The 25794-nt window shown below is 41.5% G+C and overlaps 1 protein-coding gene across 1 annotated transcript in view; it reads left to right on the top strand.

Annotated features, from left to right (window-relative positions):
• The window catches only part of DCTN6 (dynactin subunit 6), a 31895-nt gene extending 13017 nt beyond the window's left edge, over positions 1 to 18878 (top strand). The window contains exons 3-7 of the mRNA XM_032144452.2: positions 5802 to 5907; positions 7835 to 7923; positions 10053 to 10100; positions 11136 to 11278; positions 13752 to 18878. Coding sequence (XP_032000343.1) covers positions 5802 to 5907; positions 7835 to 7923; positions 10053 to 10100; positions 11136 to 11278; positions 13752 to 13850 — 485 coding nt within the window. The 3' untranslated portion in view covers positions 13851 to 18878. The remainder of the gene's footprint in view (positions 1 to 5801; positions 5908 to 7834; positions 7924 to 10052; positions 10101 to 11135; positions 11279 to 13751) is intronic.
• The last annotated feature ends 6916 nt before the right edge of the window (positions 18879 to 25794 follow it).

Here is a 25794-nt window from a genome sequence, read left to right on the forward strand (position 1 = left end):
AGTTGTCAAAAAAACAGAGCTTAAGGCCTTTTGAATTATTTATTGACAAATGGAAATGTATACAAAGATTGCTTCTGTGGCAAAGATAGACAGGGAAAGTGTCCTTTACCAGGGAAATGGAAATTGGATGCAAGGAATATCTTTCTGGCTATGTGGCACCAAGCCCAGCCAACCATTTAGAAAAATAATTCATCAGCCAGTAAGGCAGTTCCAACTCTAGACACATTTATCCAAACAAGCAGATAAGCCAAATAGGGCTTCAGCACATTTGGTAAGAAAATACACAAACTACCCTGCCAGAAGGAGCACCAGGGTTCACAGCAGGCTTTCAAACAATGTTTTCCATGGTGACATTTTTATTTTTAAAGCACTTTAACCTCAAGACCCTTAAACTTTATGTTGAATTCAGACCCGATCTGGGTGTAATAAAAGTGCTTACGGCATCAGAAAAGCATGAAGTGAACCGTGGCCACGTTTCAGTGTGCTGTTTCTTACGGTGCTTGAGTTGCTGGGCTCTGGGCTCTCTGCTGCCTAACCTCAATAGACCACGCAGACAAAGCAGAATTATCCGCATCATTCGCGGAAATCACAGCCTTCCTTTAAGAAGTCCACCAGGCCAGACGCGGTGGCTCACGCCTTTAATCCTAGCACTTTCGGAGGCTGAGTCGAGCGGATTTCCTGAGCTCAGGAGTTCTAGACCAGCCTGGGCAACATGGTGAAACCCCGTCTCTACTAAAATACAAAAAATTAGCTGGGCGTGGTGGTCGGCTCCTGTAGTCCCAGCTACTCGGGAGGCTGAGGCAGGAGAACTGCTTGAACCTGGGAGGTGGAGGTTGCAGTGAGCCGAGATCGTGCCACTGCACTCCAGCCAGGACGACAGAGCGAGACTCCGTATCCAAAAAAAAAACAAAGTTCACCAAACCAAAATCTTAGCGGTTATAAATCCTGAAGTACGCTTATGCTAACCACTTCAGTCTGTGCCCAAAAAAGACCCGCAAGAAGTTGAGAGAAGCCATTTGATGTATTATTGCCCGTGACATTTGCTGTCACCTCACAATTTAAAGTTGATCATTTCTCAAACTTTTATTTCAGCCACTTAACACTGGGACCTGTAGTTTGGCAATGCTGCCAGCAGGTGGAGGTGGTGTCTAAATCACTGGTCTCGCCTAAATGCAGCGGTGCTTTCCCTCTCTGGACACAGCCCTCAGATTTCTAACCAGGCATTTTCCAGTTACTTGTTTATTAATTATTAATAATGATAAAGAGTAATAATAATAAAATACCTGCTTAAAATAGCGCACATATTATTTTTTAAATATTGTGCAAGACGTCTTATGGGACTTGGGGTTATTTAATTTTTTTTTGAGACAGAGTCTCACTTTGCCACCCAGGCTGGAGTGCAGTGGCACAATCTCGGCTCACTGCAACCTCTGCCTCCCGGGTTCAGGTGACTCTCCTGCCTCAGCCACCCAAGTAGCTGGGATTACAGATGCCTGCCACAATGCCCGGCTAATTTTTGTGTTTTAGTAGAGGTGGGGTTTCACCATGTTGCCCAGGCTGGTCTCGAACTCCTGTGATCAAGTGATCCACCTGCCTTGGTCTCCCAAAGTGCTGGGATTACAGACGTGAGCTACCACACCTGGCCTATTTTAATTTTTAAAAATGCGTGCTTCTGGTATCTTCTGCGAAAAAAATTTAAAAAATTTTTAAAAGTGTGCTTATTTGTTTGGGTTCTTTATATAAGAAACTTGTATTACTTAGTCATTTTTGAAAGGGAAAAATGAAACTATCACTTGTTTTCATAAGTTTTAAAGAAACACACAGGTCCCAGGGGTATCTTTGTCTTGTCAAGAGCTACAGCTCAACCACCGGCAGAATATCTAGTGTCTCTGGCTACTTATCTAGCAGTGGCAGAGAATCTGCTTTCTGTAACAGATGTGACGATCACTTCCTCCTATCTTTTTTTTTTTTCCTCAGAGACAGTGTCTTGCTCTGTCGCCCAGGCTAGAGTACAGTGGTACAATCATTGTTCCCTGTAGCCTCGAACCCCTGGACTCAAGCAATCCTCCTGCCTCAGCCTCCCAAGTAGTTGGGACCACAGGTGCACCCCACCATAACTGGCCAATTTTTTTTAAATTTTTCATTTTGTAGAGAAGGGGGTCTGACTCATTGCCCTGGCTGGTCTGGAACTCCTGGCCTTAAGTAGTCCTCCCACCTCAGTCTCCTGAAGTGCTGGGATTACAGGTGTGAGCCACTGTGCTCAGCCCCATATCTAAGATTTTTAAAGCTAGTTATGGAAAATACTTTCATTAATCTTTTTACTGTCCGATCATGTGGTGTGGAATTTTTCCCCTTAGCTAACAGGAGGTATTACCCTGATACCTGAGTAGAGGTGCAAAGTGGTTCTTTTTCTTCTGTGTCCCAGACCAGAATTAGTTATTTTGCTTACTATGAAAAAGTTATGCATTAGCTCTTAGTAGCAAATAGTGATAAATCTCCCATTTTTTAAGAACCGTGGTCCAGATCCCACAATCCCTCTTTCAAACATTATTTCATATAATCCACATTTCAGCCCAATGAAGTAGGTTACAGATCTCTTCTTTCTATAGATGAGAAAACAAGCCTTTGTGAGAGTAAGCACATCACCTTTAGGTGATAGAGTCCGGTGTCTAGACTTTCTAGACAAGGGGGGAGTGGGGCTGGGGCTTTGATTACAAAGAACCTAAAAGAGGCAGATTGTGTCCTGTTATCATAGAATATTTTGACGTAAAATGTAAACCTGGTATGGTGCAAACTACAAATTTCAGTTGGTTCCCACAGCTGGAAGCCTTACAATTTCTCCTTTAAAAGAAATCCACTGCTCATTTCCCTGTTGTTTAGGATCGCAGCCCCGAAAGTGGTGATGTCTAAATGCCTTTATTAAGGGACCTGTGAAATAAATTATGGTATATTAATATGAAATGAGATACTTTTCAGCCATTAAAAAGAATATCTATCTAGATATATTCACATGGAAAAATTACCATGAAATAAGCAAGTTGCAGAAGAATAGGTACTATTTATTGGTTTGAAAGAAGTATGTGCTTGAAATGCATATTTTTCTCTAAATCGTATTTATTTTTAAACTTTTTAATGAGATATAGCTTATAGGGAGTGATATTTACAGATTTTTTTTTTTTTTTTGAGACAGAGTTTCACTCTGTCACCCAGGCTGGAGTGCAGTCATGTGATCTTGGCTCATGGCAGCTTCCGCCTTCCAGGTTCAAGCGATCCTCCCACCTCAGCCTCCTGAGTAGCTGGGACCACAGGTGTGCACCACCATGCCTGGCTAATTTTTTTTGTATTTTTCGTAGAGACAAGGTTTCACCACGTTAGCTAGGCTGGTCTCGAACTCCTGACCTCAAGTGATCCACCCACCTTGGCCTCCCAAAGTGCTGGGATTACAGGCATGAGCCACCGCCCCCAGCAATATTTACATGTCTTAAGTGTACAGTGGAGCTTACGTCTGGAATAATATACTCCAACTTTTAAGAATAGTTACCTATTTTTTTGTAATTTTTTGTAATGATCATGTTATTTTATATATATATGTATGTGAATATGTGTGTATATATGCATATATATTTTTTGTTTGTTTTAAAGAAAAGACTAGATGCACACATTTACACTCATGTTCAACTTGAGAAGCTTTCCAGGGATCTCAGAGTTCCATCCCATCTTGTGTCCTGAAATCTTCCATCCTGAATAGGAGAATATGCCTGGGAAATTTTACTTTAATAGCTGAAGATTTGGAAAGCCAGAAGTGACTGAGAGATCAAGGCCACTCTCTTGTTATTTCTTACCAGACTGTATGTCCTGATAAGAAATGTTGGGATGTTGGACTGAGCACCCTGCTTTAGGCCCCCACCCTCATTATTAACCCCCAGCAATTCCTCATCAGGAAAAAGAATAGGCATCCCTGAGGTTCTCTCCAATTCTCTGGGCACCAGAAACGCCTCCTTATTTATTTTAGGACATTTGTGAATGAGTGTATATTAAGCATTCCCAGTTTTCAAGATAACAAATTCAAAAGGACAAAAATAACATGTATTTATTTTTGTTGCCCCATAACATATAGTGAGGCATCTCAGCTGTCACAGGCAGATAAGAATTATGAGTTGACAGTTTATATAATTAGGTGGGGTACAGTGGCTGACGCCTGTAATCCCAGCATTTTGGGAGGCTGAGGCAGGAGGATTTCTTGAAACCAAGTGTTCAAGACCAGCCTGGGCAACATAGTGAGACCCCATCTCTAAAAATTAGCTAGCCTGTAGTTCTAGCGATTCAAGAGGCTGAGGCAGGAGGATTGCTTAAGCCCAGGAATTGAAGGCTGGAGGGAGTTATGATCACTCTACTACACTCCAGCCTGGGTGACAGAATGAGACCCTGTCTCTTAAAAAAAAAAAAAAAAAACTAAAAAAAACCCAATTTACACAATTGAATACTGAATTTCTTGGACAGTGTCACTTTCCTAATCCCCCACCCCCTGTCAACACTTCTGTCCACCCTCCCTTACTTTCAGAGTCAGTTACTTCATCTGCACTTGTTTACCCATAAAAATTGCCTTGGTATTGAGGGCTACGTGGGATGGATATTGGAGAGAGGCTAAAGGAGGCTATGTTTTCTCATCAGTGGTTTCATTATCACCAGAACCCTCAGCCTGTGGTAGATAAAGCTGGGAGGGAGTGTGTTAGCATTCCAGGCTCAGGGCAGGGTAGACTGTGCTGGTGAAGTGGGAGTAATGAGGGCCTTGGCTGTTCCTTTCAATTCGAGACTGGAGGCATCGCCTCAGGGCTCCCCACGCCAAAGTCCTAGGACTCCAGTGATCACCTTTGGGTCCTTCTGCCTCCGTTTAACCTTTTCAGCTTTCACTGGTTTGAATCATATCCTGGGCCAGACAGCAGAAGCTGTGCCACCTTTTAGTAGGTGTGCTCGTAACAGGGACACTGACAGAGAAACAAAGCTGTTAGATCCCGTAATTTCTGACTTCTGTCCACCCATATTTCTCCTTTTTTTTTTTTTTTTTTTGAGACAGGGTCTTGCTCTGTCACCCAGGCTGGAGTACAGTGGCATGATCTCATCTCACTGCAGCCTCTGCTTCCTGGATTCACACGATTCTCCTGCCTCAGCCTCCCAAGTAGCTGTGACTACAGGTGCACATACCATCATGCCTGGCTAATTTTAGTATTTTTTGGTAAAGATGGGGTTTTGCCATGTTGGCCAGGCTGGTCTCGTACTCCTGACCTTAAGCAATCTGCCCGCCTCGGCCTCCATATTTCTTCTCAATTACGTGATAAAAAGACTAATTCGGAGGTACGCTCACATAAGAAAGCAGAACATCTTAAGCAAAGAGAGCGTTACCTTGCTGAGGGAAAAGAAGGAATTAATTTTTATTGCCAACTTTGTGTCACATGCTGTGTCTCCAACATTATCACCCCTAGCCCTTACAGCAACCCTGAGGGACTGGTGTTGTCATCACCTCTGTTTCACCGCTGAGATCACGGGAAGCTTCCGAGTGAAGGCTGAGCCAGAGCTGTCTGGCTGTAGTGCCTGTGCCATTCCACTCACATTGGCTTGCAACTTGGCCCTGACTACTGATGATAAAGCCCGGGAGATAGTATCTGTGAAGTACCTAGCTTGGTGCCTGGCACATACTTAGAAAATGTTCCTCCCAACAGCCTCACCCATCCTCAGTCACCTTCCGCCCTCCTGTTGGAAGCATAGCCTCCACCAATAATTTCTTCTCAAACTATTTTTAACAGGACCTCGGACAGTGATCCACCCTAAAGCACGAATTATTGCGGAGGCCGGGCCAATAGTGATTGGCGAAGGGAACCTAATAGAAGAACAGGCCCTTATCATAAATGCGTAAGACTCTTATACATACTGTGAACCAAGTACCATGGGTAATGGTTTTTCTTAATTTCAGCTGTCTGTAAGAACCTTTTCAACTGACATCCAGGAGGCCTACTATTTTAGAGCTAGAGAAACATTAAGGATCTTTTTCAACATAAGTAAATGAGCACACCAAAAACCATATGAGGGAAAAGACTTTTCCAAGATGAGAGAGCTGAGTAGCTGCCTAGAATCTTTGACGCTCGGTCTGGTCATCTTTCCCTTACATGTGGCTATCTCACCCATTCCATAAGCAAACATTTCCTGAGCACTTGAAGCCTCCAAGTGCTGCGCCCACCACCCTGCAGTTTTTTTTTTTTTTTTTTTTTTTTGATTTTTTGGTTCTAGCTGAAATGTTATTACTCATGCCTAAACACGTGAATTTAACTCTAATACATTTTTTCTCATGTTTTGCACAGGTGACACCCAGAATTATAGTTGAAAAATGTGGAGTCCTAGAGGCAATTTTTAAACTGTAAAGATTAAAAAATAATAAAATACTAGAACATGCGCATGATCGTAGTGAACTAGACTGTAATACCTATGAATTTTTCATAAACATTTATAAGTTCTTTCTAGATAAAATTTTGGGAAGGAATTCAAGCTTATACCTAATTTATAGCAACCATGTATGGAATTTGTAAGAAAGACCTTGGGAAAATATTTAACTGTCAGAAAAAGACTGATTTAATGCTTACTTAGGATTTAAAATACATTTGGCACCTTCAGTGTAAGTCAATTAACAGCAACTATATTCTGCAGTAACTCAACAGTCAGAGATAAAGCACCATTTAAAAATGGCGTCCTCTTCTTAGAACACAAACATTTTATCTTCCAAATATTTCAACTAACTAATAGCAATAATTATTTTATGTGAATATCTGTTTATGTTTCACAATCCCAAATGATTATTAAGGGTGGAAAATTTTCAAGTTAGGCATGATTTTGATTCTAATTAACAGCCTAAAAAGATAGCTAGCATCTTCTTTCCTTTGTCCTGGAGAAGACCCACTGGACTTTGAATTTAAAAAATAAAGTAGGCTGGGCGTGGTGGCTCACGCCTGTAATCCCAGCACTTTGGAAGGCTGAGGTGGGCGGAGCACGAGGTCAGGAGTTCAAGACCAGCCTGACCAATATGGTGAAACCCCATCTCTACTGAAAATACAAAAAAAAAATTAGCCGGGCGTGGTGGCACCCCACCTTGCAATCCCAGCTACTTGGGAGGCTGAGGCAGGAGAATCGCTTGAAGCTGGGAGGCAGAGGTTGCAGTGAGCCAAGATCGTGCCACTGCACCCCAGCCTGGGGGACACAGCAAGACTCTGTCTCAAAAAAATAAAAAATAAATAAACTAAGGAAGGCTGTTCTTCTCTACACACCAATGACTTCTTCACTTTTCAGTAGCTCTCTTCAACTCAAAATCAAGCCTTCTCTAGCACACAGGACGAATGAATCGCTTGAATTAAGAAATAACTTACATAGGCTGGGCGTGGTGGCTCACACCTGTAATCCCAGCACTTTGGGAAGCCCTGGCTGGTGGATCACCTGAGATCAGTTCGAGACCAGCCTGGGCAACATGGTGAAACCCCATCTCCACAAAAATACAAAAATTAGCCAGGCCTAGTGGCACATGCCTGTAGTCCCAGCTACTCGGGTAGCTGAGGCAGGAGAATCTTTTGAACCCGGAGACGGAGGTTGCAGTGATCCAAGATGGTGCCACTGCACTAGCCTGGGTGATAGAGAGAGATTCCATATCAAAAAAAAAAAAAGAAATAACTTACATAGTCATGTCTTTTAAACTTGATGTAGGTAAAATTGAAAGAATTAACCCAAATTCAAAAATGGGAAGAAAATTGCTTATTGTGTTATTGACTTTTTAGATGATTGTTTCTTCTGTTTACAGTTACCCAGATAATATCACTCCTGACACTGAAGATCCAGAACCAAAACCTATGATCATTGGCACCAATAATGTGTTTGAAGTTGGCTGTTGTATCCTTTACAATAATCTACCATAAATAATTTCTGGCTCTCCTTTAGTACCTAAGTCTTCTCCTGTAGAAATTGTAAAATTGTCATAATTTGTCTATCAAATGTACTTACATTCATAATATATATTATAATTACATTTTTAAAAGTAGGTCATCCAGGCTGGGTGCGGTGGCTCATGCCTGTAATCCCAGCGCTGTGGGAGGCTGAAGCAGGCGGATCACTTGAGGCCAGGAGTTCAAGACCAGCCTGGCCAACATGGTGAAACCCCATCTCTACTATTAAAAAAAAAATTACAAAAATTAGCCGGGGACGGTGGCACACGCCTGAAATTCCACCTACTCGGGAGGCTGAGGCAGGAGAATCGCTTGAACTCGGGAGGCAGAAGTTGCAGTGAGCCAAGATTGTGCCACTGCACTCCAGCCTGGGTGACAGAGGGAGACTCCATCTCAAAAAAAAAATAAATAAAAATAAAAGTAGGTCATCTAGCTCTTTGAACAGACTTATTGAATAGTATATATTTTAAAAATGGTCCTTTCTGTTCCTGTAAATAAGTCAATAGAGTAAAGTAAGTATGCCATTTTTAGACAAATGCAGACACACACATATCTTTAGCTCAGCACTTTGAAAGTAACCACTTCTTTTGCTGGTACTACAGCTTGTTGACAGGTAGCAATGGCTGAGTGACAGTAAACATAGAAACAGCAATGCTGGCTTCCTTCTTGATTCAAGAACCCCAGCTTGTGTCAGTGTGGTTCCTATATAGTTTTAGGTAGACAGTGCATTGTCTGATTCAAGAAAACGGTGTGTAGGGGTGAAAATATTCCATTATTCATGTGTTGTCTTTTTTCCCCCCTAGAATGTCTCCAGTTCTTTTGCTTAGTTTATACTCTAAAAAGATAGTAAAATCAGGCCAGGCGCGGTGGCTCATGCCTGTAATCCCAGCACTTTGGGAGGCCGAGGCGGGCGGATCACCTGAGGTTGGGAGTTTGAGGCCAGCCTGACCAACGTGGAGAAACCCCATCTCTACTAAAAATACAAAATTAGCCGGGCGTGATGGTGCATGCCTGTAATCCCAGCTACTCGGGAGGCTGAGGCAGGAGAATCACTTGAACCCGGGAGGTGAAGATTGCGGTGAGCCGAGATCGCGCCATTGCACCCCAGCCTGGGCAATGAGCGAAACTCCGTCTCAAAAAGATTAAAAAAAAAAAAAGATAGTAAAATCTTATGGTGTCAGCAAAACATACAATATATAGTAGAAAATATTTAGAAGGGAAAGTCTAAATGTTCAATGATAGCAAGATATTTAAATAAATTGAACTATGAGCGTAAAACCACTAGGACCATTAAGCAGTCATTTAAAATCATGTTTTTAAAGATTTTATTTTATTTTATCTTTTTTGAGACAGGATCTTGCTCTGTCACCCAGGCCAGCATGCAGTGGCACAATCATAGCTTACTGCAGCCTCAGCTCCCAGACTCAAGCAATCCTCCCATCTCAGCCTTCCAAGTAGCTTGGATTATAGGTGCACACCACCGTGCCCAGCTAATTTTATTTTTAGTAGAGATAGTGTCTCACTCTGTTGCCCAGGCTGGTCCTTGAACCCCGAGGCTCAAGCAGTCCTCCCACCTTGGCCTCCTAGAGTGCTGGGGTTACAGATGTGAGCCACCCTGCCTGGCCTAAAGATTTTAATAGCATGGAATAATGCTTGCAAATTTAAGTGAACTGAATAAGCTATAAGAGTTTATACAGTTTGATTCCCACTTATATACAGGAAATTCTATATATTTATATAAAGATATATCAGACTTTTAACAGTGTTTAAGTGATTGGGTGATGGATAGTTTTAATTATCTTGAAACAATTATGAAAATATTTTACTCATAAAATCACGGTATAAAGTGCTCATTTCTTTAAAAACACAAGTCATTTATTTATACCTAGAGATATTTATGTTTAAAAATTAAGCCGTTACCACAGATTGCCCAGAGCAAAGAGTTCTGGCAAGGGTGAGCCTGTGTGGCCCCTCTGACACCCCTGTCCTCTGTCCCAGTGCAATATAAGGTTATACTGTGTTAGTGGGGACTAAAGGTGAACATATTTATAGTATTTACCTAACTCTGGCTTACAGATTCCCAAGCCATGAAGATGGGAGATAATAATGTCATTGAATCAAAAGGTAAGCTACGTTCAGAGTTTCATTGTCAAAGCAGTGACCTCTTTTCTCTTTGTGGTGTCCTGGGAAACAACCTAATGGAAACTGTGGCAAGGTGTTGTGCTTGGAAGTGGGCTACAATAGCTGGCAAACTAATTGTTTGCCACTAAGGAACCTAATCTGGTTATGTGGTTATCTGGTAATGTTAAATACATTAAATTTAAAATCAGCTGTGTACAGGATTGAATTAAACCATAAAGTTTAAATGAAAGATTCGGAAAAGATTTCTACTAAATACTAGTCTCTGAAATTTTAGTTGGTTACTGTTGTTGTAGAATTAAAGGGGAGAAAAAAGTCACAGTGTCTCTAGCAGTTGCTTTCTTTAATTTCAGGAATACTTTTCCCTAGCCAGTCAGAAAGAAATATCATGTGCTTGTAAGTGGGACCAGACAGGAGATTACATAAAGTCACTGTCACTACTGGGAAGCAACTTCAAAAGCTTGTCCCACCAAGGTCCAGAAAGAACCTCTGAATGATGACAATTCTTTAGACTAGTGGGTTATCTTTCTTGGTCCTGAGTGGCATGAAAGAAAATGCTTCTTTTTTAAATAATAAAATTATACTTTTTGTTAATCTACTTAATGACTTTTATTTTAATTTGGATTATCAATTATCACTATTATCATCAGCATTTTGTGTTTATTTTATGCTTACTGTGTGTCAAACCTGTGCTCATCACTTTACATCTGTTATCGCATTTATTCCTTAAACTGTGAAGTAGAATGGCCTGTTCGTTTTATAGATGAACTTGAGCTTAGAGACTTTGCAGTGACTTTCCCAAGGTCACACAAATAGCAGCAGAGCTCCATTTTGAATCCATCTGACCCTGGCTTGTACTGCCTGCCTCTGTGTTGTCCATACAAACTCCAAACTGATGTATTTTCTTTAACTTTTTTCTGAAGGCCAGTTTACATTTTTATACCTAAATCATCTTAGGAAAAAAAGTGTTGGAATCATTTGATGTCTTAAGTTGCAGTTCTTTCTATGTTTTTATTGCAGCATATGTAGGCAGAAATGTAATATTGACAAGTGGCTGCATCATTGGGGCTTGTTGCAACCTAAATACATTTGAAGTCATCCCTGAGAATACGGTGATCTATGGTGCAGACTGCCTTCGTCGGGTGCAGACTGAGCGACCGCAGGTACTAGAACCTCTCTTTAAAAAGGGTTCTATCTGCTAATTTTCCCAAAATACAATGTAATTGTCTTCATGAGGCAGCAGGTACACTATTTAAGAAGAACATAACTTAAAACAAAAGAGGCCAGGTTCAGTGACTTTGGGAATCCTAGCACTTTGGGAGGCCAAGGCAGGAGGATGACTTGAGGCCAGGAATTTAAGACCAGCCTGGGCAACATAGTGAGACTCTGTCTCTTCAAAAACTAGAAAAACTTAGCCAGGTGTGGTGGGGCATGACTATAGCCCAGCTACTGAGGAGGCTAAGGTGGGAACATAATGCTTGAGTGTGAGGTTGCCATGAGCCATGATCATGCCACTGCACTCCAACCTGAGCAACAGAGACTGCAACTCAAAAAATGAATAAATAAAAAGAAAACAATGAGAAACATCCCGAAAACCAGGATTTAATTGCAGTTCAATCCCTAAAACCAGGATTTAATTGCAGTTCAATTATTTAGTCTTTAGGTTAATATCAAAAATATATACAAGGATGACAATGACAAGTCAGTTATGAGAAAAGATCCAGAAATGTTACTCTTGGTCTCATGCACTGTCACTGACAATGCATAAACAAAGTGTACAAGCCATATTGATTTACTCCTAAAGTATCAGTCTTCAAGGTTAAGGAATGACCATACTACATTTATCCTGTGCCTCTAACTGGGGTGTGTCTATTTAGTTTATTGCCATAGCTTCATAATAAACACAGCTTGTGAATAAGAAAGTGTGTTTGGATATTTTCCTGGCTTGAGAAATTATCTCCTCCTAGAAATTCAGATCAAGAATAATGTAGAATACATATTTGGAGTTTAATATTAGAGTAGGAGATGAAAAAGATAGGGCATTTGGGCTTCCTTTGGACATAAGACATTTGTACTGCAGTTTCTAGCCACATTGCTTGGCTCATTGGATATGTATTTCTTTAGTTACCTAGCCTCCTTTTCCTCCCACCAAAGAAAATAGTTTCAAGCACTGTGGGAGGCCAAGGCGGGCGGATCACTTGAGCCCGGGAAGGAGTTCGAGACCAGCCTGGGCAACGTCATGAGACCCCATCTCTACAAAAAATAAAAAATAATTAGTTGGGCATGGTGGCGTTCACCTGTAGTCCCAGCTACTTTGGAGACTGAGGTGGGAGGATCGCTTGAGCCCAGGAGGTCAGGGCTGCAGTAAGCTCTGTTTGTACCACTGCACTCCAGCCTGGGTGACAGAGTGAGACTCTGTCTTGAAAAAAGAAAGAAAAAAAGAATAGTTTCAAGACATAACTTTGCCTCTGATTCTTAGCCATATTTTATCAGAAATCAAAACTCGAGTTCTTTCTGGGTTACTCTGTATTTCTGTAATGTTTGGCTTCATTATTATTATTATTATTTTAAGCAAGTATTACTCTATAGACTAAAAAGGAAATAAGATCAAATCCAGTCATTTTTTTTTTTTACTTTCTGCATAACAGCAAAAATGACTGAAGAGTGGGAAATGAAGCTGGTGTTGGGGAAGGGAGATTAGAATTAAGTGAGCAAGAATATCTGAAGCTTAATATTTTATAATATGCCCAAATTTCACTAATTATAAGGATTATATAGAGGTCTTTATTAAAAATAAAGATTCCCCAGACTTACTGACTCACAGTGCTAGGGCAGGGGCCTAAAAATCTATGTTTTTCACAAGTACTGCAGTGAGGTTTACAATCAGGAAAATCTGGGCAGTACTGGTATATGAAGAGTGAAGATCAGACAGGTGTATTCAAGTACACCTCAGCTGTGTGGCTCTGTAGGTCATGTGGAAAACAAAATACTCTGGGTGTTTTACTTATGTGGTCTTCTGTAATTGGAACTTTTTAACTTTTCAGAAGCCAGGATGAAATCTACAAACGCGAGTTTGAAAACTGATTTCTGTATATTTTTATATAAATATATAAAATCTGTTGGCTTTTTCTTGTAACCAAACTTAGTATATGTTCATTATAAATTTAAAAAAAAACAAGCAGGTAAGCAAAAATGAGTCAATGAAAAGCACCTGTAATTCCACAACTTATTAATAACCATTGCTACCTGGAACTTTTTTTTTTTTCTTTCTTTGAGACAGGGTCTGGCTCTGTCACCCAGGCTGGAGTGCAGTGGTGCAATCATGGCTCACTGCAGCCTCAACCTCCTGGGCTCAAACAATCCACCTGCGCCCCCAGTGCCCTGCTTCCACCTCAGCCTCCCGAGTAGCTATGACTACAGGGGCGTGCCACCACACACAGCTAATTTAAAAATTTTTTTAGTGACAGGATCTCCCAATGTTGCTTAGGCTGGTCTGGAACTCCTGGGCTCAAATCATCCTCCTGTCTGGGCCTCCCAAAGTGCTGAGATTACAGGCATGACCCACCACACCTGGTCGCTGCGTGGTACTCTTGACTTGCTTTCTGCCAGTCAGCCTTAATTACCTCATCTTTTTAGCCCCAGACACTACAGCTGGATTTCTTGATGAAAATCTTGCCAAATTACCACCACCTAAAGAAGACTATGAAAGGAAGCTCAACTCCAGTAAAGAACTAAGAACAGTATATGACATGAAGATAACATTTTGTCTTTGACCACTGTCTTTTGAATGGGCCCACAGTGTTTATGTACTCTTAACAACTCAGAATAATACACGTTCACTTTATTTTGTAAAATTGGGTTGAGAGGAAACTAATGGAGTTTCATTGTAACTGTCCTTTGTAATTTATATAAATGTATTATTTTCCTGTATCCTTGCTTTTCTGATAATTTACAGATTTAGCTTTTCTTTTGTTATATAAACTGCTAGCCACAAATTTTAGTTATGTAAAAGACTACCCTTGACAAGAAAAGACATACTGTTATGTATTTATATTCTAGCAGAGACTAAACTGAATAAAAATTGCTAATAACAGGACCTTTAGTGAGCATACTTTAATCAGTTTTTCTACTTGAATTAATCTTTTCTCTTAATTTTTATTATGTATTAGTTGTATTAAAGCTAATGTGTTTACTTTTTCCTCCTGTGGATTTGTAGCGTTTAAAATTTCAGGTGAAATTTCAGTAGCTATTGAATTAATTTAGACTTCACTTTGTTTTTAAGAAAAATACACGGCTGGGCGCGGTGGCTCACGCCTGTAATCCCAGCACTTTGGGAGGCCGAGGCGGGCGGATCACGAGGTCAGGAGATCAAGACCATCCTGGCTAACACGGTGAAACCCCGTCTCTACTAAAAATACAAAAAATTAGCCAGGCGAGCTGGCAGGCGCCTGTAGTCCCAGCTACGCGGGAGGCTGAGGCAGAAGAATGGCGTGAACCCCGGGGGGCGGAGCCTGCAGTGAGCTGAGATCGCGCCACTGCACTCCAGCCTGGGTGAAAGAGCGAGACTCCATCTCAAAAAAAAAAAAAAAAAAAAAAGAAAAATACAATTTTTTATTTTTGGTAAAACGTAATCAGGGAAAGATGTCTTCAGTGGAATACAAATTAGTGGCATTCTTGGGTTTCTGAGGACAATGAAACTAAAAGAAAATTTGAAATTTATACAAATTTATGAAATTAATATTTTATCATAGTATTAATCACTAATCATTGAGCTTTATTATTCTGTTGTCTATGTAGTGAGCAAAATGTTGAGAATTTTATAATTCCAAATTTTTAAAATAATTCAAGTGCATAAATTTACTGGAACATACTTCTCAACTTTTGAATTAGTAGATATTGACTAATACTAAGATACTAAAATACTAAGATTTTTCTCAAATTTTTTTATTTATTTATTTTAGAGACAAGGATCTCACACTGTTACCTAGGCTGGAGTGCAGTGGCACAATCTTTGCTCACATGGATCACTTGACCTCCTCAAACTCAAGTGATCCTCCCGCCTCAGCCTCTTGAGTAGTTGGGACTATAGGCATAAGCCACCATGCCTAGCTTTTTTATTTTTTTTAACTTTTTGTGGAGACAGGATCTTGCTGTGTTACCCAGGCTGGTCTCAAACTCCTGACTCAAAATTTAATTTTTATTGTGCATAGAAAAAAATATATTTTTGAATTTCTGAAACTGACAGCGCAAATTAGCCTAATTGTTCAAAATTGGAATGATTTTGGTGAGAATACTCATGACTAAACTTGGAAAACTATACTGTAGTGGATGAAACAGTGAGCTTTTGAAAAGGAGAACATCAATCCCCTATTTCTGTTAACTGCTATTTATTCATTTTTCAACCCCCTGGTGATCAGTTCAGAATGTTGTTGATCATGGAAATTTTCTAGATAAAAGAAATGAGAAATTACAAGACAGTCTTTGAAATTCTATACTGGTTCTAATGTATTCTCTCTGGACAGGCTCTGATATGCTAAGTAAATGGCCTCTCCAAACTACACAGGTACTGTGTGGGGCAGCAGTGAGATACCTTCTAAGGACTTGATAAGAAGAAACACCAGAGAGTCTACACATAGTGAGGAGAGTCTCAATGCTTCCCAGGTACACTGTAGGTTATTACATGATATTAACTCATTTCAGGAAGGAAAATAACCAAAATTACCAACTCACCAAAATGGGGTTTGAAGAAACAAAATGTGACACTGTGTATACAGTGTTATCCATGAAAAGGAAGTCCTGCATCCAAGAGATGTGAGTAATTCAGTGACCAAAAGTGTTCTCTACTTCAGTTAGGACTAGTTTATCAAGACCCAAGGTATGTGGCTTAGGGAGAACATACCTTGAGACTTGCCACTTCTTTTGGCACTAATTACAAGCCTAACTGAACCATCTTCCGATTGTTAATATGGGCTTTAAACTATTATTGTTCAGGAAAAGGGAGAATTCTGCATAAGGGCACCAACATTTCATTCTGCACATAGTAAATTTAGAGAAATTCTCTGGTTTATACATCAGTCTCATGTGAATTTTGTGTGTGTGATTCTGTCCCCAGTTTGTCAGTTTAGCCTATGAGTTTCTAAATATTCTGATGAAACATAGTTTCTGATTCTTCAGGATAGAGAACCAAAGCCCAGACAGATTATTGCAAACTTCACTCTTTGGGGCTTCTGCATAGCCAGGCTGTCAGCCTTCTTCTAGTGGCACTCTATCTCACTTGAGACTACACTCAAACTGCATCCCAAATATTCTAGACAAATAAGCTAAGTGGTTAGGAGAACCCAGACATCCATGTGACATGAGGTAGTAACTGGGCAGGGAAAAGAGAGAAACCATTTTATCAAATCATCTTACTGCAATCTGGCACTAGCTCTTCGGTCAGGATGATGGATCTTCACCAGTTGAATAGTGTAAGGTCTAGAAAGAGTGATGAAACTTCACTTCATCCATAAGCACACACTGTGGTAGTTATGTATGCTATGTAACAAATTACCCCCAAAACTAAAACAACACACATCTTATTAGCTCACTCAGTTTCTGAGAATCAATCTGTGTGTGGCCTAGCTGATGCTGGAGCTGCAGTATTCATTTCCAAGATGGCGCACTAACATGGTTGTTGCCCAAAGGCCTCAGTTCATCATCACGTGAGCCTCTCTACAAGGCTACCTGGGTGTTCTCTTGACATGGCAGTTGGCTTTTTCCAGAATGAGTGATCCCAGAGAGGATGGAAGCCACAGCGCCTTTCATGACCTAGTCTCTGAAGTTGTACACGATCATTTCCAATGAATTTGATTTGTTAGAAGTGAGTCACTAAGTCCATTCTACACTGAAGGGATGGGGAATTAGGCTGTACCTTTTGAAGGGAATAGCATCAAAGAGTTCATGCTCATTTTTTTTTTATTTCATTTATTTGAGACAGAGTCTTGCTCTGTCACCCGGGCTGCAGTGCAGTGGCATGATCTCAGCCCACTGCAACCTCTGCCTCCCGGGTTCTAGTGATTCTCCTGCCTCAGCCTCCTGAGTAACTGGGACTACAGGTGTATGCCACCAAGCCCGGCTAATTTTCGTATTTTTAGTAGAGACGGGGTTTTGCCATTTTGCCCAGGCTGGTCTCAAACTCCTGACCTCAGGTGATCCACCTGCCTCAGCCTCCCAAAGTGCTGGGATTACGGCATGAGCCACTGTGCCCAGCCCATGCTCATATTTTTAAACCCCAGCATGTACACACACATCCATTTACATCTGGGTTTCTCCCAGCGCACCGTCAGCATCTCTTTAGAGCATCTCCACACTGGGAGGAAGATGACTTTTGGAAGGACTGCTGTATATTAATTGCCATGGCACATGACGTCATCAAAGGTCATCTTATCCACTTGAAGCCCCATTGTGTTTTCTGACACCAAATGTGTGGTTTTTCCAACACCAGCAACCAATTCTCCAACACCAACTGAATGTCCAGCAATTCAGAACAGTTCTGGTGCTATGTGGAGTTAGCCCAGACCCCACACTCCCATAAAACTACCCCCACTTCATTTGCCAGCACCAAATAGGGTACCCAAACTACTCATACTTCTGTCCAGCCAACTCCAAATTGGGGTATTCCCATGATCCTTCAGGCTCAATAATTCTCTAGAATGACTCAGAGAACTCAGGAAAGTATGTATTTACTACTGCAGATGTATTACAAGGGTACAACTCAGGAACAGCCGAAAGCAAGAAGTGCCGAGGCCATGGGATGGGATGGGATGGCACAGGGTTTCCATTCCTTCTTTGAGCACGTCAGCCTCCCAGCACAGCACCAGCCTGGAAGCTTTCCAAATCTAATCATTCAGGAGTTTTTATGATCCGGTCTGTAGCCCCTCTAACCTCCCTGGAGTTTGTGGGTCAGGGCTGAGAGTTCTGATCCTCTAGCCCTGTGTTCTCATTAGCATACAAAAGAGTACATTCTGGCCAGGCATGGTGGCTCATGCCTGCAATCCCAGCACTTTGGGAGATTGAGGCAGGCAGATAACTTGAGGTCAGGAGTTCAAGACCAGCCTGGCCAACATGGTGAAACCCCATCTCTACTAAAAATACAAAAATTAGCCAGGCATGGTGGTGGGCGCCTGTAATCCCAACTACTTGGGGAGGCTGAGGCAGAATTGCTTGAACTCGGGAGGCAGAGGTTGCAGTGAGCCAAGATGGCACCACTGCACTCCCCCTGAGAGCAAGACTCCGTCTCAAGAAAAAAAAAAAAAAAAAACCCAGTAATTTCCAAGGGTCTGAGAAGCTCTGTGCCAAGGACCAGGGACAAAGACCAAACATTTTTTATTTTGCACACCTGTCTTCTTAGCAATTTAGATTACTTTCCCTTAAATATAACATAAATTCCATTAAGCATCAGTTTAAGTTGAGGCGTAACAGAAATTATTATTAGCAAAAATCTTGAGAGATAAGAATACTGAGCGGGAGAAATAACAGAAGAACTATTTTAACCCTAATATACTTTTGTCAAGTCTGACTTTTTAAAAAATCGCATTTATTAAGCTTGCATAGAGCTGACTACATGCCAAGCACTGTTAAAAGCAGTTTACATGTAACTCGTTAATTGCACATTATTTCCTTTAATTGTCTTAATCAGGTAGGTGATATTACTATCCTTATTTTGCAGAACTGGAAATTGAGGCACAAAGAAGTTTAAGTAACTGCCAGAGGTCCACTCAGCTAGTAAGTGGCATTTTGGCTCCAGAGTTCATGATCTTAAGCATATTCTCTGTTGCTTTATTGGAAGACTAAACCTTTTAAGATAGATATTCTGTAATTCAGTGGGCTTCCTAAATGCAAATGGGGAAAACAGAGGTAGATTCACCTTTCCTAAAGGCTTTGCCTCTCTTTAAGTTCTTCAACTATGTGAGACTGGAAGAGTCCAGGGGATATCACCCCCAAATATGGCACCTTGGTACGCTGATAATTTTATATTGAAGGTACTTGGGAATCAGAAGATGTTGGAAGAGGCTTTTCTTTGAGGTTTCCTTATCTACCTAAAGATCTGCCAAAAGAGAACACAATTGTCTTCTATCCCCTCCCTTGTTTTTTCATCAACCAAGGAAGCGTAAACTCATCACGGAAGAGACTGAAAGTCAAACACCACATCCAGAGCCCGATGAACTTCATCCTACACCATTATCTGTTCTTTGTCTCCATTCACCTCCCCTAAAAACTATTTGCTTTTCCTCTAAAAGTTGCCTACATCCGCTATTTCCCTCTCCCCTATGAAGAAGGGGATATAGCTTCTAAATCTCAGTGGGTATTGGGTACTCACTTTCCTGTGATGCTTCCATGCATGTGTCAGAGGTATTTGAACCAGAAGGACTCCGTCTTGAGTAGGGGCTGGGTAAAATGAGGCTGAGACCTACTGGGCTGCATTCCCAGAGGGTTAAGGTATTCTAAGTCACAGGATGACACAGGAGGTCAGCACAAGATACAGGTCACAAAGACTTTGCTGATAAAACAGCATGTGTTAAAGAACCTGCCAAAATCTGTCAAAACCAAGATGGCGGCCAAAGTGACCTCTGGTCATGCTCACTGCTCACTGTACACTAATTATAATGCATTGGCATGATAAAAGACACTCCCACCAGTGCCATGACAGTTTATAGATGCCATGGCAACGTAAGAAAATTACCCTATATGGTTACCCTATATGGTTTAAAAAGGGGAGGACCCTTCACTTCTAGGAATTATCCACCCCTTTCCCAGAAAACTCATGAATAATCCACCCCTCATTTAGCATATAATCAAGAAATAACTATAAGCATCCTCAGTCAAGCAGCCCATGCCACTGCTCTGCCTATGGAGTAGCCATTCTTTATTCCTTTACTTTCTTAATAAACTTGCTTTCACTTTACTCTATGGACTCATCCTGAATTCTTTCTTGTGTAAGATTCAAGAAGCCTCTCTTGGGGTCTGGATCGGGATCCCTTTCCAGTAACACATGTACTAAATGTGTGTCCCTTTTCTCCTCTTAGTCTCTTGTCCGTTCATTTCATAGACTCAGATTAATTGAAACTTCAGGAGGGCTGAGGGAAAGTACTCTTCACCCCTACAAGGCAAAACAATAGGGAAATTTTAAGAGTTGCTTTATCTTCCCATTGAATTCAGTAAGAATTACCCAAAGGGGGACCCGATGCTGGGGCTCCAGGTCATTCCATACAAAACTTTAAATTGGGTCTGCTTAGGTTTTTGTTTTGTTTTGTTTTGTTTTGTTTTTTAAGAGAGAGGGTCTTGCTGTTGCCCAGGCTGGAGTGCAAGTGGCACAATCATAGCTCACTGCAATCTCAAACTCCTGGCCTCATGCAATCCTCCTGCCTCAGCCTCCTAAGAAACTAGGACCACAGGCCTATGCCACCATGCCCAGCTCAATCTTTTATATTTTTGTAGAGGAGAGGGTCTTGCTATATGGCCCGGGCTGGTCTTGAACTCCTGGCCTCAAGCAATCCTCCTGCCTCAGCCTCCCAAAGTGCTGGGATTACGGGTGTGAGCCATTGTGCCCAGTCTGGGTCTGCTTGTTGTAACTAATTAACTGTAGTGGTAATTTGTGGTGGTGTTTTGTTCTGTTTTTTAGTGTGTGTGTGTTTTACTGGTAAAAGTAATACATTAATAATTTCATTTTACACAGTTTAGGAGGTGGGGAGAAAACACTTCTGATTCCATGGCCCCACCTCAAGCACCACCACTTGAATCGTTTTGGGGCTAATTTTTAATGTGCAATCCAAGGTGAATGAAGATCTCTCAGACACATGCACCTTAAAGCTTCATAATTCCCATGTAGACCTGCTGTTTTAACACAAGAGGGCACCAGTAGACAGGATAGTCCCCCCCACAGTGTCTACAAATGGGTGCTCTTGGAGAGTTTTATTTATTTATTTATTTTTATTTGAAGACAGGGGCTGGCTCTGTTACCCAGGCTGGAAAACACGACTCACTGCACCCTCAACCTCCTGGGCTCAAGCGATCCTCCTGCCTCAGCCTCCCGAGAAGCTGGGACCACAGGCTTGTGCTACTGGGCCCAGCAAATTAAAAAATTTTTTTTTTGTGGAGATGGAGTCTCCCTACGTTTTCCAGGATGATCTCAAACTCCTGGGCTCAAGTTGTCCACCTGCCTGGGCCTCCCAAAGTGCTGAGATTACAGGCATGAGCCATCACTCTCTCTGACCCATTTTAAGGATACTTTAGACTTTAATACTTTATTAAACAAAACTAGGAGCAGTTCCTTTCCTGTCTCCTTTAAAGGGTGTTGTTTTTAAATATTTTAGAGCATTTAGCTGGGACTAGGTTCATGACACTAAACACATGCAAATGGAGGCTCAGGCTTTGAGAAGCATTGTCAGGCCCGCTAGAGACCCAGCCAAGAATGGATTGCCCAAGCCTTCATTGTCAGCATCCCTCTCCACAGGGTTTCAGCATTGCTCACCTTCATGAAAGTTTGAGTGGTGCTAAGCCCCTGAATTTAGACTTCCTTTTTTCCTTTTTAAAATTTTCAGTGACAGGGACTCACCATGTTGACCAGGCTGGTCTTGAACTCCTGGACTCAAGCAACCCTCCTGCCTCAGCCTCCCAAAGTGCTGGGATTACAGGCATGAGCCACCATGGCCTGCCTAGATTTTTCCATTTCTTAAACTAACTCAGCTTTCGTTAGCTACCTATATGATTCAGACTTTTGAGCCAGTCTCTGCTCTCTGTGAAAAATAATGCCTGATGCACAGAACCCAAATTTCCCCTACTACGAAGTCGTCTGCTCCTTGGTAAGCTAATCACTGCTCTCCCTGAGTTGTATGCTTTCCAAAAATCAGTTGTATTTGGCCGGGCATGATGGCTCACGGCTGTAATCCCAGCACTTTGGGAGGCCGAGGTGGGCCGATCACTTGAGGACAGTCCAAGACCAGCCTGGCCAACATGATGAAACCCCATCTCTACTAAAAATACAAAAGTTAGCTGGGTGTGGTAGTGGGCCGCTGTAATCCTAGCTACTCAGGAGGCTGAGGCAGGAGAATTATTTGAGCCTAGGAGGCGGAGGCTGCAGTAAGCCAAGACTGTGCCGCTACACTCCTGCCTGGACAACAGAGCAAGACTCCAACTCAAAAAAAAAAAAAAATCAGTTGTATTTGTTCCAAAACTTGTTTTTGCAAGTTGTACTTAATAACAATGTAATTTATTTCAATATTACCAAAATCAAACAATTATGAGTGTGAAGAGAGTAATCTCTATGAAAAAAAGTTGAAAACTTGGGAAAGACCTGATAAAGACGTGTTATTAAAGAAAAAAATGCTGTGGAATTAGGTGTGGGCAAAGCAACCATGAATGTTTGGGAGGGAGAGAGAAGTGTCAAAATATAGGACTTTGCCCTCATTTTGCTTCACAAGTGTCTTGAGTCCTCATTCTACTGAAGCTGAAATTGATAATGCTTCATGCTGTGCTAATCAATGTCCTCTGTGCAGCCCCCATCAGCAGGCCCATACGCAAAGAAAAGGTCTTAGCCTGACATCAAAGGAATGATGGGTAGATAAACCTGTTTATATTTTAAATTAAAAATAAAATTTTGAAGATATATATAATAATTTTATGAAGCCCCATATAGCTGACTTTTTTCTTTAACCAACCAACTACAGATTCTGACTGCATAGTCAGGATGGCCGGGTGCAGTAGCTCACGCCTGTAATCCCAGCACTTTGGGAGGCTGAGGTGGGTGGATTGCTTCAGCCCAGGAGTTTGAGACCAGCCAGACCTCATCTCTATTAAAAAAAAGAAGAATAATCAGAATTTCTACAGTATAGTTCCAGGAGCTGCCAAACAGTGGTATAAGGAAATGAATTGCCTGGGCCTCAACACATCCTCAGTGTCAGTGACACATGTATACTTTCAAATGAGTAACATCTTTTTATGAAGATTATACTTTGGCATCCCTTATCTGTAGGCTAGCTGTGCTTGATTGTAATAGAATAGATTTTTAGGACTTAATCATCATTAATGTATCTGTATTAGTCCGTTTTCACACTGCTGATGAAGACATACCCAAGAATGGGCAATTTACAAAAGAAAGAGGTTGATTGGACTTATAGTTCCATGTGGCTGTAAGGCCTCACAATCATGGGAGAAGGTGAAAGGTACATCTCACTTGGTGGCAGACAAGAAAAGAGGGCTTGGGCAGGGAAACTCCAGTTTTTAAAACCATCAGATCTTGTGAGACTGAGACCGAGACCAACTCACTATCACAAGAATAGAACAGGAAAGAGTCACCCCCATGATTCAATCACCTCCCACCAGGTTTCTCCCACAACATGTGGGAATTGTGGGAGTTGTGATTCAAGATGAGATTTAGGTGGAGACACAGCCAAACCATATCAGTATCTACGCCTGTTTGTTCAGAGAACAATTTCAAGTCTTTCAACTTAATCCTGCAACTGTGCCTAAAATATGTTCCCTTTTTACTTAAGGCTACCTGGCACTGCTGTAGATATGTAATATATTTTGCTTAAGTGCTTAGCACAAAAGGGAAGACTTCCACTTTTGGTTGCTGTAACCAGTGAACTTTTGCCATTATGTTCAGTAGACTTTGTAATCAGAAAAAACAAATGACCATATTGAATCCCAGATGGCATTCCTTTTTTTTTTTTTTTTTTTTTTAAGAAAAGGTCTCACTGTGTCACTGAAGTACAGTGTCACTATCATGGCTCACTGCAGCCTTGACCTCCCAGGTTCACATGATCCTCCCACCTCAGCCTCCCAATTAAGCTGGGACTGTAGGCATGCACAACCATGTCCAGCTCATTTTTTAATTTTTTTTGTAGAGATGAGATCTCCGTATGTTGCCCAGACTGATCTCAAACTCCTGGGCTCAAGCTATACTTCTGCACTGGCCTCCCAAAGTGCTGGGATTACAGGTGTGAGCCACAGCACCCTGCCCCAGAGGGCATTTTTTACATTCTAACTTTATCGTAATGCAATTAGAAAAATTAAAAAGCTCTTTACTAAGTTATAATTATTTTGTTTGTCCCACGTAAAATCAAGTGCATTTTCAGTTTTGAACACTGAAAATGAAGGGTGAAATCTCTCATGTTGGAAATGATATTTTGCTAAGGCTGCCTTCCTCTTTTTGCAAGATATGTGGCCCCTTCTGTATATTTAAAGCTCTGCACCAAAGAAGAGACATATGAGATCAAGGACAAGCATCTGTCTTCCATGTCTTGGTCCATTTAAGCTACTGTAACAAAATGCCATAGACTGAGGGGCTTAAACAACAGAAATTTATTTCTCACAGTTCTGGAGGCTGGGAAGTCCAAGATCAAGGCACTGGTAGATTTGATATCTGGTGAAGGCCATCTTTTTACTGTGCCCTCATATGGCAAAACGGGCAAACAATCTTCCTTGGGCCTCTTTTATAAGGATGCTAATCCCATTCATGAGGGCTTCATCCTCATTACCTGATCATCTCCCAAAGTCCCCACCTTCTTTTTTTTTTTTTTTTTTTGAGACGAAGTTTCACTCTTGTCCCCCAGGCTGGAGTGCAATGGTGCAATCTCGGCTCACTGCAACCTCCACCTCCCAGGTTCAAGTGATTCTCCTGCCTCAGCCTCCCAAGTAGCTGGGATTACAGGCATGTGCCACCACACCTGGCTAATTTTTTGTATTTTTAGTAGAGTTGGAGTTTCACCATGTTGGCCAGGCTGGTCTCGAACTCCTGACCTCAGGTGATCCACCTGCCTCGGCCTCCCAAAGTGCTGAGATTACAGATGTGAGCCACTGTGCCTGGCCTAGTCCCCACCTTCTAATGCCACCATCGTGGGGATGGAATTTCAAACATAAATTTGGGGGATGGGACACAGATTCAGACCATAGCACATCACTTTCTTCTTCCTAACAGATCTTCAATTTTGTTCAACTATCCACCCATCCATGGATTGACTTTAATCAGTCCATTCCAATGAATATTTGGCCTTTCCCTGATCCACAGGTGCATATATAATTTGCCTAATACAAGCTAAGGGAAGAACATATTCCATAGTTGGGGGAGGTTTTCCTTCTTCCACTGGGTGTGAATAGGGGAACATGCTGCCTATTTGCAACTGGCAGCCACCTTACCATCATGAGGGGAAGCAACAGAATGCAAAGATACAAAAAATATAGATGCTTCAAGACATGGCTGAGCCCCAACTTAGAGCCTAGTTCTTGTAAATAATACATTTTCTCCCTATTTAAGTAAGAGTGAACTGCATTGTCTGTGACTTGCAGAAATTTTGTGTCCTGTTACAAAATATCAAAAATTTGCCTCAATTTTCTAGTGTCCTGCTCTACTGATGCAGTAAGCATCTGCCTGGTCCCAACATTGCTGGCTGCTGTAGGGATGGTTAACTGAAAAGGGGCAAGAGCATATTAAACATGTACAGTCACGCACTGTATAACAACGTTTCAGTCAATGACAGACCACATGTATGACAGTGGTCTCATAAGATTATAATGGAGCCAAAAAATGCTTATCACCAAGTGATGTCATAGCCATTGGAACATCATAGTGCAACACATTACTCATGTGTTGTGGCAATGCTGGTGTAAACAAACCTACTGTGCTGCTAGTTGTATAAAAGTA

This window comes from Hylobates moloch, unplaced genomic scaffold (assembly GCF_009828535.3).
Source record: "Hylobates moloch isolate HMO894 unplaced genomic scaffold, HMol_V3 SCAFFOLD_22, whole genome shotgun sequence".
NCBI classification, from domain to species: domain Eukaryota; kingdom Metazoa; phylum Chordata; class Mammalia; order Primates; family Hylobatidae; genus Hylobates; species Hylobates moloch.